This window comes from Microcaecilia unicolor, chromosome 4 (assembly GCF_901765095.1).
Source record: "Microcaecilia unicolor chromosome 4, aMicUni1.1, whole genome shotgun sequence".
Taxonomy (NCBI): domain Eukaryota; kingdom Metazoa; phylum Chordata; class Amphibia; order Gymnophiona; family Siphonopidae; genus Microcaecilia; species Microcaecilia unicolor.
Window position 1 is genome coordinate 17,549,254 of NC_044034.1, and position 16,954 is coordinate 17,566,207.

General features: G+C 45.5%; 1 protein-coding gene across 1 annotated transcript in view; it reads left to right on the top strand.

Annotated features, from left to right (window-relative positions):
• ARRB1 (arrestin beta 1) overlaps positions 1 to 16,954 on the top strand; it is an 88,317-nt gene that overhangs the window by 12,178 nt on the left and 59,185 nt on the right. Inside the window, exons 3-4 of the mRNA XM_030199747.1 lie at positions 7,192 to 7,236; positions 9,985 to 10,181. Of these exons, the coding sequence (XP_030055607.1) occupies positions 7,192 to 7,236; positions 9,985 to 10,181 (242 nt within the window). The remainder of the gene's footprint in view (positions 1 to 7,191; positions 7,237 to 9,984; positions 10,182 to 16,954) is intronic.

Consider the following 16,954-nt stretch of genomic DNA (forward strand, 5'->3'; position numbering starts at 1 on the left):
CTGACCACTAGGCTACTCCTTACATTTGCTTGTTGCTCTATTTGGAATGGCCATAATACCTGAAGCTGTCATAGATCCTGGTATCCACTGTCACATTCACTTCTTAGGGGGGTGGGAGAGGATCAGTAACCACTTGAAGATCAAAGTGGTTTTGACTCGTAACCACTTGTAACCACTCGCCTCCACCTACCCTCCTCTCTTCCTTCCCGTTCACATTAATTGATTTGATTTGCTTACTTTATTTATTTTTTGTCTATTAGATTGTAAGCTCTTTGAGCAGGGACTGTCTTTCTTCTATGTTTGTGCAGTGCTGCGTACGCCTTGTAGCGCTATAGAAATGCTAAATAGTAGTAGTAGTAGTCTCTTGTAACCAGAGCTAATATTGTGATGTCATAATGCCTCAGTCCACCAATAAGAGCCAACCTCATCAGTGATGTCACAATGGCTTGATTGTCCTATACTTGGCTCACTTTTATTACATAGCTCTTTGAGCAGGGACTGTCTTTCTTCTATGTTTGTGCAGCGCTGCGTACGCCTTGTAGCGCTATAGAAATGCTAAATAGTAGTAGTAGTAAAGGGGGGTCATGTCTTCATCCCTGCAGTGGTCAGCTGCTCAGTAGGGCCCTTTTTGTACCCTGAACATGATTGAAACAGGTCTAGATAACAACGTCCTTCTTTTTTGCCTTGAACGTTTCTTCCTGTTTCATTATCGCCAAAAGATGTCCTAATTATGGGCCCGTCCAAAACACGTCTCCATCATGCCCCCTTGCTATGTGGATGAACTGCAGTGTAAAACGTCCAAATTCTGCTTTACGAAAATCATGATGTTGACGTTGTTGGCAGATGGACTGTTCTTTGGCCATTTTGAAATGTCCATCTGCTGTAACAGTGAGTGCCATAGGCGTCTTGTGTGTTTTTCTAAAACAACAAGGGACCCTTTTACTAAGCCACGTAAGCATCTATGCACACCCAATGTGCGCCAAAATGGAGTTACCGCCCAGCTACTGCATGGCTCTTGCAGTAATTTTGTTTTTGGCACTCGACCGATATGTGTATCCGAAAAATAATTTGTATTTTTGGACTCACGTATTGGACAGGCGCCAAGTGGCATTTGACACGCGTAGGTCATTATCATCCGGTTACTGCGTTAGACCTTTACTGCTAGGTCAATGACTGGTGGTAAGATCTCAGACCCAAAATGGATGTGCGGCAATTTTCATTTTGCCGCACATCCATTTTCGGCAAAAATTTTAAAAAGGCATTTTATTTTTGCAGCTGCGCTGAAAAATGATTCTGCGCTCACCCAAAATACGTGTCTACACTACCGCAGGCCATTTTTCGGTGCGCCTTTGTAAAAGGGCCCCAAAACCAAGCACCCTGTTATAAATTTACCCTCTAGGTGTCACCATTGTATAATGGCTGAAACTCCTTCTCCAATGGGCTTTGAACAGACAATGCTGAACAGGGGTTGATTATCAAAGGAGGGTATGATGCAATGATGACAAGACACTGGAAAAAAAAACAGATTTATTCATTTCAGTGCTGCTCCAGTCTGTTCTAAGTTGTTTTGCTGCTGTAAGCTTGAAGCATTGCTGTATTATAATCCAGTTGTTTACTGACACTTTCATGATGGCTTCACACCTGACGTTAATTACCGAGAATGAGAATCCAGCTTTTGCATTATCTCCAAGCCTACTTTCTTTAAATATTTAATTACAGAGTATTCTGTGGTTACACATTAGCTTAAAAACCTTTTCAGATTCTAAATTACCTTCCTTCACAGGGGCAGACCCGGCTCCTGCCCTTTTATTATTATTTAAAATTTGCTACAGTTTGCACTACTAAAATATGAAATTTGAGGCTTGCAAGAGGGTAACAGGGAAATACAGGATGAAAAATCGTTTTGTTCCACAGCAGCAGCCAATTGTAGCACCATCCATCATTGAGAAAGCCAATGAAACTGTCAGACTTGTGAGTTCTTGTACCAAGTAGAGTGCTGCTGAGCCCGGTACTCAGACCAGGTTCTGCTTGGCGGCCAGACAACCCCGGGTTTCACCTGCGCTGACCGCCGTTCCCCAGAGGTTGAGCCCCTAGGTGCGGGCGGTCTGCAGGACTTACAAGACGGAGCTGGAAGCAGGGTGGTGAACGTATCGGCCAGACAGGCAGCAGGCAAGCAAGTGATCCAGGCACAGGTAAAGTCAATAGGCAGGCAGCAGGTCAAGAGAGTAATCCAGGTACAGGCAAAGTCAGTAGGCAGGTAGCAGGGCAAGAGAGTAATCCAGGTACAGGCAAAGTCAGTAGGCAGGCAGCAGGGCAAGAGAGTAATCCAGGTACAGGCAAAGTCAGTAGGCAGGCAGCAGGGCAAGAGAGTAATCCAGGTACAGGCAAAGTCAGTAGGCAGGCAGCAGGGCAAGAGAGTAATCCAGGTACAGGCAAAGTCAGTAGGCAGGCAGCAGGCAAGAGAGTAATCCAGGCACACGTAAAGTCAATACGCAGGCAGCAGGCAAGAGAGTAATCCAGCTGCAGGCAAAGTCAGCAATGATGGACAAAGTAGAGAAGAAGCAAACTACTGAGCAAGTAACACCTACCAAAGTTGAAGCCAAAGCATGGAGTCCAGGAAGAACTCAGCTGATAAAGTGCTGGCATCTGACATCAGCAGGAACCAGTAGGGAGAAGGAGCACAGCCATAGGACAAGAGCAGGGGGAAGGAGGAACCGGAAGACCAATAGTAGAGAAGCAAGGGAAGCCAGGCAGAGAGAGAGCAGACCCAGGTATGTGGAAGCAAAGCAATCAAGGAGCCTGCAACCACCGTCTCTCTGAACAAACCTAGAGAAGAACTACATACACATGGCTCAGGGCTGTGCCAGTCAAGTGTGCGTGTCGACGGGAACCCGCGTAGCCCGAGGGCGCCGCTTGCATTGAGGTAGGGGATATGACAGAAACAAATAGGGTTTCAGTTCTTAAAACTTTTTTTTTAACCTTTTTTTAAGCTTTTATCAAACATACATTTATGAGTGATATTACACAAATCGAATTAAATTCCATCCAATATTAAAAGTAAATTCTGCAAGAAATAATAATAATTACTAACGACCACAATGTGTATGAAATCGATCCAAGAAGGAAATAGAAAAAGAATTCCTGTTTAAACAGGCGATTTCAAATAATATTAAATTCAAAATAAGTCGCTACTATCCCAAGTGGGTTACTCAAGTCTGCATACAGCGTTGCATAAATGACTAGACTTGTATATTGACCTCTTCTCTGCTTTTTAGAAAATCTTCTAATTGTTTTGGGTCAAAGAATTGATATTGCTTGGACTGCAAGATTACTCTACACACACATGGATATCTCAAAAGAAAATTTGCCCCAAAGCTCTTGGGCGCAATAGCAAAAACATCTTGCGTCTCTTTTGAGTTTCCCTGGATAAATCCGGGAAAACTCTCACCTTTGAACCCAAAAATAATGAATCCAAATGGCTAAATGAAAGCCTAAGTACTGCGTCTCTGTCCGTTTCCAGCGCAAAGGTTACCAGCAGTGTAGTTCTTTGTGTTATCACCTCAAGAGACGACTCTAGGAATGCTGTTAAATTCATTGCTCCCCGTTCTGAAATATTTTCCGGTGTCTTAGCACCAGTCTGAAAATAATATGCCCTAGTTATTGGGGGCTATGAGTTTTCAGGCATTCCCAGAGTTTCCATAAGATACTTTTTAACCATTTGCGTCGGAACAATCAATGGTGACCTCGGAACATTTATAAAACGCAAAGTTGGTCTTTTGGATTGATTTTCCAAGTATTCCAGGCGTCTTAGGGTAAAATCCTTGTCTTTTAATAGAGTTTGTTCCACAAGTTCAATTTTTCCAACTTTTTCAGACAGTCTTTTAACTTCAGACACTTGGCTTTCACCAGATTTTAACTGAATCAGCGCAGTCTCTGGTGTTGATGCCCCTGTATAAGTCGTTGGTGAGGCCCCACCTGGAGTATTGTGTTCAGTTTTGGAGGCCGTATCTTGTTAAGGATGTAAAAAGAATTGAAGCGGTGCAAAGAAAAGCTACGAGAATGGTATGGGATTTGCGTTACAAGACGTATGAAGAGAGGCTTGCTGACCTGAACATGTATACCCTGGAGGAAAGGAGGAACAGGGGTGATATGATACAGACACTCAAATATTTGAAAGGTATTAATCCGCAAACGAATCTTTTCCGGAGATGGGAAGGCGGTAGAACGAGAGGACATGAAATGAGATTGAAGGGGGGCAGACTCAAGAAAAATGTCAGGAAGTATTTCTTCACGGAGAGAGTGGTGGATGCTTGGAATGCCCTTCCGCGGGAGGTGGTGGAGAGGAAAACGGTAACGGAATTCAAACATGCGTGGGATAAACATAAAGGAATCCTGTTCAGAAGGAAAGGATCCTCAGGAGCTTAACCGAGATTGGATAGCAGAGCCGGTAGTGGGAGGCGGGGCTGGAGGTTGGGAGGCGGGGATAGTGTGGGGCAGACTTATACGGTCTGTGCCAGAGCCAGTGGTGGGAGGCGGGGATAGTGCTGGGCAGACTTATACGGTCTGTGCCCTGAAGAGCACAGGTACAAATCAAAGTAGGGTATACACAAAAAGTAGCACATATGAGTTATCTTGTTGGGCAGACTGGATGGACCGTGCAGGTCTTTTTCTGCCGTCATCTACTATGTTACTATCCTGCTTATAATCGAAATAGAAAAACGCCTATATTGCGACCCAAATCGGGAGATAGACGTTTATCTCACAAAAACGAATAAAGCGGTATAATCGAAAAAGCCGAATTTGGACGTTTTCAACTGCACTCCGTCGCGGATGCGGACAAAGTTGATGGGGGCGTGTCGAAGGCGTGGTGAAGCTGGAACTGGGGCGTGGTTATCGGCCGATCAGAGATGGGCGCCTTTCGCTGATAATGGAAAAAAAGTATGCGTTTTTAGCTAGAATTTAGGACACTTTTCCTGGACCCTGTTTTTTCACGAATAATGCCCCAAAAAGTGCCCTAAATGACCAGATGACCACCGGAAGGAATCGGGGATGACCTCCCCTGACTCCCCCAGTGGTCACTAACCCCCTCCCACCACAAAAAATGATGTTTCACAACTTTTTATTTTCACCCTCAAATGTCATACCCACCTCCCTGGCAACAGTATGCAGGTCCCTGGAGCAGTTGTTAGGGGGTGCAGTGGACTTCAGGCAGGTGGACCCAGGCCCACCCCCCCCCCTACCTGTTACAATTGTGCTGCTTGATGCTTAGTCGTCCAACCCCCCCAAACCCACTGTACCCACATGTAGGTGCCCCCCTTCACCCCTTAGGGCTATAGTAATGGTGTAGACTTGTGGGCAGTGGGTTTTGAAGGGGATTTGGGGGGCTCAACACACAAGGGAAGGGTGCTATGCACCTGGGAGCTCTTTTACCTTTTTTTTTGTTTTTGTAAAAATGCCCCCTAGGGTGCCCGGTTGGTGTCCTGGCATGTGAGGGGGACCAGTGCACTATGAATCCTGGCCCCTCCCACGAACAAATGCCTTGGATTTATTCGTTTTTGAGCTGGGCGCTTTCATTTTCCATTATCACTGAAAAACAACAACGCCCAGCTCACAAATTGTCGAATAAAACATGGACGTCTATTTTTGTCGAAAATACGGTTCGGTCCGCACCTTCACGGACCCGTTCTTGGAGATAAGCGCCCATGGAGATAGACGTTTTTGTTCAATTATGCCCCTCCAAGTATTGTCCCCATATTTTTTTAAATTAGTATTTGCAATGTAGATTGGGTCCTAGAAGTCAAGTCCCAAAGTGACTCTAACGACACTATGCTGGTTTAACTACCTCTCCCATTATACAGTCCGGTAGGGGGGCTTTTGAAACTTGTTGCAATATACTCACTGCCCTAAAAGACACGACAGGAGAAGATGTTTTTTCTGGTTCCTCCAAGTTTTCAGCTCCAGTTGACCTCTCCAGGAAACTCCCTCCCCGCTCAACCGGGACTCCGTCCACTTTGTCAGGGCTTGCTTGGAGATTCTCCCTTCCGGGCTGTGGGGGCGCCGCACGCTCAACAGGGCTAAGGGAAGCCCCGTCTACGCTGCTGTCCTGCTCCAATGAGCAAGCTCCCACAGTCGGAGTAGACGCCATCTCGGGACCAGAAAGCACTGCGAAACGGTCCAGCGTCGTCTGCTGGAGATGGGGCGCTCCGGTTGGGACGGAGGGAACAGCCCGAACCTTGCCCCGTCGCTTGCCCATCTTCCGACGGGTAAGGAACTCACAGTGGCGTTCGCTTAGGCCAGATTGAAGTGCGTCCGTTGACGCTACTCAATCCGTCGCCATCTTGGATCTCAGCAGACTGCCCTTAAAACTTTTTAAATTTAGCCTTGGACTGGTACAGAGGGTCAAGAGTAATAATGTATATCACAGGGCAAGTGCAAGATAGTAAAAATCCCCTTGGAATGGAATCTAGAAGAGAACTTCTAGGTGTGACTAGTCGATTTCAGTTCCGGGAACATAGGAGTGTAGAGGATTAATAACTCATAAAGGCAGAGTAGGAATCCCCTAGAGAAGGCCTTCTAAGCACCTAAGAAAAAGAAGGAAACTATTTTGGTCCTCGTGAGATGGATCCTGGATCCTTTCCAGAAGGCAGGCTGCCACCCCCTCATCAATACACTAATTAATTACTACAGAAAAGTGGAACCAAAGACATACGCATCAGTCATTAGGGCAGGGTTATGACGCTGAAGGGCAAAAGACACCCCAGAATCCAACTGACCACAAATTATGAAATAGGCTGCAATTGGATGTTTTCCAGGCCCAACCCTAACATTGAGTGAATGTGTTTTTCGCACATGGCTCCACTTTTCAGCCCCTTATTGACTAATGCAAGAGACTCTGCACTGAGGGGCCCTTTTACTAAGCCGCGTAGGTGGCTACGCGGGTCCAACGCATGCCAATTTGGAACTACCGCCCGGCTACCGTGTGGAAGTAACTTGTTCTGGAGCAGAGGGAACAGGGACCCAGCGGAGCCGACAGGCACGCGGTTGCTCTCTGCATCCCCCCCAGCAGTGTGCACCCGGGGCGGACCGCCCCCACCGCCCCGCCCTTGGTACGCCGCTGGGGAAATGGAGCAATCAAACATTTATTTTTTATTCATCACATTAAACTTCTCTCTCTCTCTCTCTCTTTTTCAGATGGTGTGGTATTAGTTGACCCCGAATACTTAAAAGAAAGGAAAGGTGAGAATGCAGCATTTAAGTTATGGTGGTTAAATGGCTCCATGTTATTGGGGGACAGGGTAGTTCAGTCCTGGTTTTCCTCCAGTGCATTTATGAACTTGTAATCCTGCAATCCTTGGGAAAGCTGGACGTACAAGTCTGTAGACAGTGTGCTGATTCTGGCTGTGCCTGCAGGGAACAGCAGCTATCCTTTCTGTTTTACTGAGGCAAGTAAACGTATGTTTCCTATATCATCAGAACAGGGGAAGGCCACACAAGGGTGGAGGTGTGCTAGTTCCCTACGTAGAAACAGTCAACGCAAAAAAAGGAGGGAGTAGGGAGAGTGGGGTCTTCTCAAATACCGAAGGAGACATGTAGGTAGATAGGAGTCTTAATTAGAAATCAAGGAGCGACTTGACACAGCTGCTGTGTTTCGGCACCTAAGCGCCTGCTTCAGGAGTCTTATGATGTAAGGGGCGTAGTCAGACCTCGGCGGGAGGGGGGGCCAGAGTCCGAAGTGGAGGGGGGGCACTGTTTAGCCGCCTCCCCCCACCGCCGACCGCACCCCTGCCCACTTTGGACTCCCCCCCACTGCTGCAACCGCAAACCCTCCTACCACCATGGCCGCCCACCCCCCGCCACTTTGGACCCCCCCCCGCCACCGCAACCGCAAAAAACCCCCGCCGCCGCAACCGCAAAACCCCACTGCCCCGCCCCCTGCCCCACCCCCTGCCCCGCCACCGCATCAGGTACCTTGTATGCTGGCGGGGGTCCCCAAACCCCACCAGCCGAAGAGTCTTCTTCAGCACCAGTCGACTCCGGCGCCTTAGTTGTGTGATCATCTGTTTCTGACACCTTACATCCTGTACCGTGCATGTAGCCCCATGCAGGACGTAAGGCGTCAGAAACAGATGATCACACAACTAAGGCGCCGGAGTCGACCGGCGCTGAAGAAGACTCTTCGGCTGGCGGGGATTGGGGACCCCCGCCAGCGAACAAGGTACCTGATGCGGGGGTGGGGGCGGGCGGCAGGGTGGGTCAAATGTAGAGGGGGCCAAGGCATAATCTGTAGGGGCCCATGCCCCCGTGGCCCCACGTAGCTACGCCCCTGGATGTAATGTCAATGTTGAAAGCAAGATATTTCTATCTGAATTTTGTATACGAAGTTGGTAACTAATGAAACCCAGGATAAACGATGAAAACTTTGCAGACTGCTAGAACGGTCTGAATGGCAGTCCACAAAGTTTTCATCATTTATCCTGGGTTTCATTAGTTACCAACTTCGTATACAAAATTCAGATAGAAATATCTTGCTTTCAACATTGACATTACATCATAAGACTCCTGACGCAGGCGGTTAGGCGCCAAAACACAGCAGCTGTGTCGAGTCGCTCCTATATCATCAGCACATATACAGATACCAACATGTATAGATGTATCTATATCTGTTGATCTGTCAAGATAAGGTCAGTTTTCAAATGGCACTTAGATGTTTGGGGGGTAATTCTCTACAGTTCACCAAAATCTGGATGCCAGGATGCAACACACTAACCCCTGGATTCGATATAGCTTGCCTAGAGTTACGCATAATTCCGCACATAAATCTAAGCATATTTTATAACTACGTGCATAGATTAATTGTTTTAATATGCTGTTAAGCATTGTTAACAGTCCTTAACAAGCAATAACGAGCATGAATTGGCAAAAATTAAAATTTACACGCATACATCACTTAGCGTATTCTGTAATGTACTGTGCCTACATTCTAACATGCGCAGGCAAAAAGGGGCGTGGAAAGGGGTGTTTCATGGGCATTCCAAAACTTACGTGCACTGTTATAAAATATGGGCCAGTGCGCATAAATCTACACGCAAGGATTTACACTGGCTTTTTGTTGGCGTAAATAGACGCACATAGATTTAGTCACATGAATTACACCTAAGTTATGGGCATGCGTCTGACCCATCTATGCCCCTCCCACATCCACACACCCCCTTGCAGTTCCGCACTGTTCCTCTGATATTCAAAACTATTTAACCAGCTCTGGCCGGTTAAACAGCATTTAGGCGCCTAAGCATGGATATTCAGCAGGAGACCCACCCATTCTTGACTCAGGCCCACCCAGCGGTGGCACCCCACATCAACATCTCTCCTCCTCCGTGGTGTCCCAGCATCTGCCCGCCTGTCGCTGTACCCCGTCCCTCCCTGGTGTTCCTTACAGGCGACCCCGGTGCCTGCAGAGATTCAATTATTGCTGCCTGCACTGGCCCTGCAGGCTTCCATTGACCGGGTCCCGCCAGACAGGAAATGATGAAAGCAAGGACAGGACCCGGCCGATGGAAGCCTGCAGAGACACCGCAGAGGAGGAGAGATGCTGATTTGGGACGCCACCGCTGGGTGGGCCTGAGGCAAGAATAGGTGGGTCTGTGCCCACCTAGGCCAACCCGTAGCTACGCCACTGTTCCAGTGGTACTTCAAGGCACGGTACAGTAGGTATGTTAGAGTCCAAAGAGGAGGAGGTAGGGCCACTTGGTGACACAGAAGAGGACAAACCCTTGCAGTAGTACTCAGGCCACTTCAGAGCTATCTGTGGTGAAAAGAGAGGGTGGATCGGGAGAGAAGGCCACAGAGATGGCCAGAAAAGACTGTGAAAGAAAGACAAACATGTTGAGAGAAAGTAAAGAGAGAAAAACCTAACAAATCTCTTCCCTCCTTCCTCCGATTTTGTTTCCAACTTAATGACGACTCCTCTGGTGGTCTCTTTCCTAGTGTTCGTGACACTGACCTGTGCCTTCCGTTACGGTCGAGAGGACCTGGATGTCCTCGGACTGACCTTCCGCAAGGACCTATTCGTGTCTAACATCCAGGCCTTCCCCCCAGTCCCCGAGGAGAAGAAACCCTTGACACGGCTGCAGGAACGCTTGATTAAGAAACTGGGAGAGCACGCCTACCCTTTCACCTTTGAGGTATGACACTGCGCCTCGTTTACTTCCCCCTTCTTTTATCTATCTCATAGGTTATGTCATCTTCCCAGGTGTCAGCTTTTTTTCAAAGCATGGACACCAAAATTCCATAAGTGGCACCCAAAGTTACATGTGCAATTGAGCATGCGTTACATACATAAATTAATTAGCTAATTGGTGCCATAAATTTAATTAATTGGTGATAAATACCAATAATTGGCTTAATAAGCATTAATTGGTACTAATTTCTAGTTACTTGCATAACTGCCATTAGTCACTATTCTATGAGGTGCGTGCCCGAAATTCACTGTGTGCAGCTGCAAGGAGGTGTGGACCAGGGAGGGGCATGGCTGGGTTGGGGATGTGAGTGCAGGTAAAAGTGGGATGTTTGACCACGGAAAAACAAATCCTGGAGACAGTGATCTTGAAAATGCTTATTTATTTGTTAAAAAGACTCTGACACAACTGTTGTGTTTCGGCCGTCAGGCCTGCATCAGGAGTCTATAAGAAACATACATATACAAATGAAAGTTAAAAAATATGTATAAGATAAATGCATAAAAACATATAATAAAAGATATGAACAAACAACAAACATATATGGAAATCAAACCATTTTTTTAACATCCAAAATACAACATGTAAAAGTGTGCACTTGTTACAATGTTCTTATTAAAGTACTAATGTTTCAAAAAAATACATACGCTAAAATACATATAAACAATATATAAGTAAAATAATGTACGTACAAAGATAGTATGCATTATGAAAAAAACAACAATGAAAAAAACAATACGCATTATAAAAACAATATATGTTCTGGTGTGCATTTGTTCTCATAAGGTGCTGAAATTCCATGAAATAAGATGGATATTTCAAAGAAGGAAAAACTGAAAAATGATAATAAAAATGAAAGAAAAAAGAAAAAAAGATACAGATGAAAATAAGGAAGGGGGAAAGGGGGGGGGGAAGAGAAAAAAGGGGGGAACAAGAGGAAAGTGGCAAGTGAATAGAAGAGAGAAAAAAGTGAACAGCAAAGGAGAGAAGGGGGGAAGGGAGAAGGGAGGGAGGGGAGAACAAGAAAAAGAAGAAGAAAAAAAGGAAAGAAAGAAAAAAAAAGGGAGAAAGAAGGGAAGGATGGGGGGGGGGGGAGGGGAAGGGGAAGAAGAATGTAAAATATGAGATAGAATGACCAAGTGCTTTTAAAATTGCCTCTATGTTTACAGAGAATATTATGGTATTTTAAAAGCACTTGGTCATTCTATCTCATATTTTACATTCTTCTTCCCCTTCCCCCCCCCCCTCCCCCCATCCTTCCCTTCTTTCTCCCTTTTTTTCTTTCTTTCCTTTTTTTCTTCTTCTTTTTCTTGTTCTCCCCTCCCTCCTTTCTCCCTTCCCCCTTCCCTCCTTTGCTGTTCACTTTTTTCTCTCTTCTATTCACCTGTCACTTTCCTCTTGTTCCCCCCTTTTTTCTCTTCCCCCCCCCCCTTTCCCCCTTCCTTATTTTCATCTGTACCTTTTTTCTTTCATTTTTATTATCATTTTTCAGTTTTTCCTTCTTTGAAATATCCATCTTATTTCATGGAATTTCAGCACCTTATGAGAACAAATGCACACCAGAACATATATTGTTTTTATAATGCGTATTGTTTTTTTCATTGTTGTTTTTTTCATAATGCATACTATCTTTGTACGTACATTATTTTACTTATATATTGTTTATTTATATGTATTTTAGCGTATGTATTTTTTTGAAACATTAGTACTTTAATAAGAACATTGTAACAAGTGCCCACTTTTACATGTTGTATTTTGGATGTTAAAAAAATGGTTTGATTTCCATATATGTTTGTTGTTTGTTCATATCTTTTATTATATGTTTTTATGCATTTATCTTATACATATTTTTTAACTTTCATTTGTATATGTATGTTTCTTATAGACTCCTGATGCAGACCTGACGGCCGAAACACAACAGTTGTGTCAGAGTCTTTTTAACAAATAAATAAGCATTTTCAAGATCACTGTCTCCAGGGTTTGTTTTTCCGTGGTCAAACATCCCACTTTTACCTGCACTTGTGTTTTTCCGTGGGGCGTTCAAGTTCTCCGTTGTATTGCAGATTCTTCTGAACATATGGGTTGGGGATGTGTCAGGTATTTACACGCACTGGTTATAGAGCACAAGCATTACTCGTTAGGTGTGAACATTTACACCAGCCATTGAGCTTGCGTAAGTGCTTGCACGTAAAGTTATGCATGGAAATGCAGACTTACGCTCTATTCTGTAATGACGATTGTGCACGCAATTACCATTATAGAATTCAAAGGGGTCTGTTTACTAAGCCACGCTAGCAGCTTCCGCTCGCCATTGCCAACACAGTCCAATGTGAATGGGCTGTGTTGACACTAGCGCACAGCCAGCCAGGCTAGCAGCTTAGTAAACCCCAGCGTTAGTGGGCATCATCCTGGCGTATAAGTGTTTATGTTTATATTGATGCTTATTTAAAACATGATATGCCACCTTTTCTAATAAAAGGCCAAGGCGGTTTACAGAATTCGATCATAAAAAAAAGCAACAACCATAAATAAAGGAGCTCCATTAAGACGAGGTTCATTATATATTTGCGATTCTTTCCTTATTTGTAGGTGTGGGTTTATGTATTTTGATTCATTTTTTTGTAATGACTTCTTTTTAGTTTGTTGGCCACATTGAACTCAAAATTGTGTGGGAAAATGTGGGGTATAAATGTCATAAATAAATAGATACATTCAATCAATCAATCAAGAGAACATAAGAAACTAAACAATAAAACAAAGTGTTACAACTGTCAGGGAATGGTGAGCCCTTGGACCAAAGCTGGAGCTTTGGCAGAAAAATCACCTGGGCTGGCATAGGCAGGAATCAGAACAGACTGGACTAAGATAAACTAACAGACTCAACAAGGCAGGACAGAGGTAACTAAACACAATGGACAACACAAGAACCGGATCCAGACAAGGCAAGGAAAAGAAGGCAAAGAGCCAGAACTGGAACCCAGACAGTACAAGGCAAGACTCTGAACTGGATTAAAACTGGGACTGGGACCCAGAAATGCAAGACAAGGCAAAACACGGAAGTAGATTAAAACCGGGTCCAGAAAAGGGCAAGACAAGGACAAGGCAAGGACTGGATCCGGACAGGACTAGACTGAAAGAGACAAGACAAAGCACAACTAGACAGGCAAGACAGGGCAGGAGCTAGGCAACAAGAATAACAGAAGCAAGACAATAAACAAGGCAGGGACAGGTTAGTTACGCAGTGAGCGACGGTGGACGCGTGATACATCGTCTGCTCCAGAGCCCGCTTTAAAACCCGAAATTTACACAGCCCAGACGGCGAAACACAACGGGAGACGTTGCACTCACCTGATAGGCGTGTATGGACAAATTTGTAATCCAGCACGCCATGGCAGCAGCAGTAAAACCAGCAAAAAGAAAGGACGAAAGGCTCCGCGGAGCCGAAAACAAAATGGCGCCTGCTACACCGCCGGCTCCTCGAGCACAAGAACCAAGTGAATCGTTGGTATCAGAAATCACTGACGCGGTGGTACGGGCGCTTGACTCGCGCTTTACACAACTATCAGAGCAAATTATCGGGATCACGGCGGTCACAACGGAGTTGGGCCGAAGAACCGGTGAATTGGAAGCAAGAGTCTCTGAAGTAGAAGATATCCAGGCGGAGCAGGGAACAAATATGGAACGGCTGGAACAGCTGACAAAAGAATACCAAGAAAAGCTGGATGATCTTGAGAACCGTGCGCGGAGGGAAAATCTAAGGTTTGTGGGATTCCCAGAAACGCTGGCAGAGAATAATATCAAGGCTACCCTCGAAACATGGCTGGTAGCGCGATTCCCAGAGGTCTGTGAGGGAGGTGAAATACACTTGGACAGGGCACACAGGATAGGCCAAAAAGCGCCTCGAGAAAATCGGCCCAGGGTGATCATAGCAAAGTTTCACCGATATACTCAGAAAGCAGCAGTCCTCAGACTTTACAAAGCTAATAAAGAAGAAGCCAAGTTTGAGGGAGGGCCCATAAGAATATTCCAAGATTATTCAGCATCACTGACAGTAAGGAGAAGGGCCTTTACACCAATCTGTACCCAGCTGGTAGAAAAGAAACAAAGATTTGTTTTGCAATACCCGGCCACTTTAAGGATACAAACAAGTAATGGATGGAAGAACTTTTCAACTCCAGCCTTAGCTCAAGAATGGATAACCTCCTCACCGGGGTGAAAGTAAGCGCGGAGTACAATGGCCTTTTGCAACAGGGATAAGGAGGAGACAAGCAACATTGCCTAAGCTACATGATGAAGGACAAATTTCTATAAATTAATGGCTGTAAGTTTTGCAATGTTAAAATGTTATATAGTGTGTTTTGTTGAAGGGAGAAAGAAATGATTCACATAATATTTAAGGGGGTTGGAGGCGGGCTCTGGATGTGTTTAACGGACCCGCTTGCCGCAAAGAGCGAGCTGGAAAGGGAAAGAGGGAGCAGAGGGAGTAGAGGGGGGCAGGGGGGAGAGGGGAGGGAGAATGGGAGGGGGTTAACCCTATGCCAGGTTTTCAAGTTATTTATACAATGAACAAGATAGATGACACCATGAACATATTTATACCACTCTTGGGGGAGACGGGTCGAGGCTGGGAGACCCAGAACCCTAAAGTATATCAGAATTTTGAATTCAGCTATTATACGAGAAGTAATGGCTAAACCAATACCATTGCGCATGGCATCTTGGAATGTATCCGGGATAACATCCCCAATTAAACGGACCAAGATACTAGCCCATCTGAAACGGAATCTAGTATCTATAGCATGTTTGCAAGAAACAAAGCTCACTGAGGAGGAGCACCAGAAATTAAAACAGCAATGGGTGGGAGAGTGCTACTCCTCTTCCTCGGCGGAGGGTCGCAGGGGAGGGGTGGCCATTCTTATAAAAAAAGGCCTGGCGGGCCGAACACGCATGGTAGAAACAGATACAGCTGGACGATTTGTGCTGATACATTTAAGTTACCAAGGGAAGGAATACTATATTTGTGGGATATATGGGCCCAACACGCGAGACCCACAATTCTTACAATCATTAGTACAACTAGGGACAAAATATGACACAGCCCCTTGGATATTGTTGGGAGACTTTAATCAGGTGCTAGACCCGGATCTAGATAGGTCATCCAATACAGCCTGGGGAGCGCTCAGGAGAGGTACAGGGCTAGATTATCTCTGTAAAATGTTGGAATTGGTAGACCCCTGGCGCCTCCTGCACCCAACGCACCGGGAATACACGCATTTATCTAAAGCACATCACACGTGGTCCCGCATAGACTATATACTAGTGACAAAAACTCTGTTCGAAGTTGTACACACAGCAGAGATAGGATCAATGGCAATATCTGATCACACCCTAATCTGGGTAGATATGGAATTGGGACTAGCAGAGGAATATCATACGCGCTGGAGATTCCCTACATACCTAGCAGGAGACCCAGATTTTCGTGCTTACTTAGAACAAAAATGGGAATACTATGCAGAGATGAATGATCAACATCAAGACACACCTGGGCTATTTTGGGAAACATCAAAGGCAGTGTTGCGGGGAGAAATCATTAGCTATGTAGCGGCGAGAAATAAAAGGCTAACGCAGGGTATAGTGCAACTAGAACGCCAGTATAGAATTTCAAAACAAAAACACCAGCACCGGCCATCTCAAGCTCACTATGACCAAATGATGGCAAATCTAGCAGGACTTAACACATTAATCCATGAAAAAACACGAAAATACCTATTTAGTAGACGGTTTCAATATTTTAAATTTGGAAACCGCACGGGGAAATTGCTGGCGCGGATAGTTAGAGTGTGGACAGGGAACTCTTACATCTCGGTGCTGAAGACTCCAGCGGGAATCAGAAAGCATAGACCCCTAGACCTACTGAACCTATTCAGAGATTATTTTTCTGGGGTGTATAGGGCAGAGCCAGAGTCTGAGAGTACAGCAATACGGGATTACTTGGAAGACTCAGGAATTCCAAGTCTAACACTAGAAATGAGAGAACCACGTAACGCCCCATTAGATGCACAGGAAATACAAAAAGTGATAGGGTCGCTCTCGGGAGGCACAAGCCCCGGAGCTGATGGATTTTCCACAGAATACTATAAGCTGTTATCTCATAGAGTATGTGTGCCTCTGGCTAAATACTTTGACGAAGTGGTAGAACAGGAACGATTTCCCCTAGGAGTGAATGAGGCACTCATAACCTTGATACCAAAGCCCGGAAAAGACCCAGAAAGCCTAGAGGCATACAGACCAATTTCCCTCCTCAATGTTGACCTTAAAATATTAGCAAGAATACTAGCAGACCGATTGGCAATGCACCTCCCCCATGTAGTTGGGGCACACCAAGTGGGGTTTGTACGAGGCCGGCATCCAGGTCTTAATGTTCGGCGAGCTTTGCTAGCCTTAGCGCATAGCCGGGAAGCCGGAGACCCTCTTCTACTTGTAGGCCTGGATGCCGAAAAAGCCTTTGACAAAGTGAGATGGGGGTACCTTTTTGAAGTACTAAAATATGTGGGTCTGGGGGGCTGGTACTTGCGTGCTGTCACAGCTCTATATACGGAGCCACAAGCTCGTATATTAGTAAACAAAATGGCATCCCAGGCGTTCCAGGTGCAGAGGGGTACGAGACAGGGGTGCCCATTGTCACCACTCTTATTCTTACTATACATAGAACCGTTCCT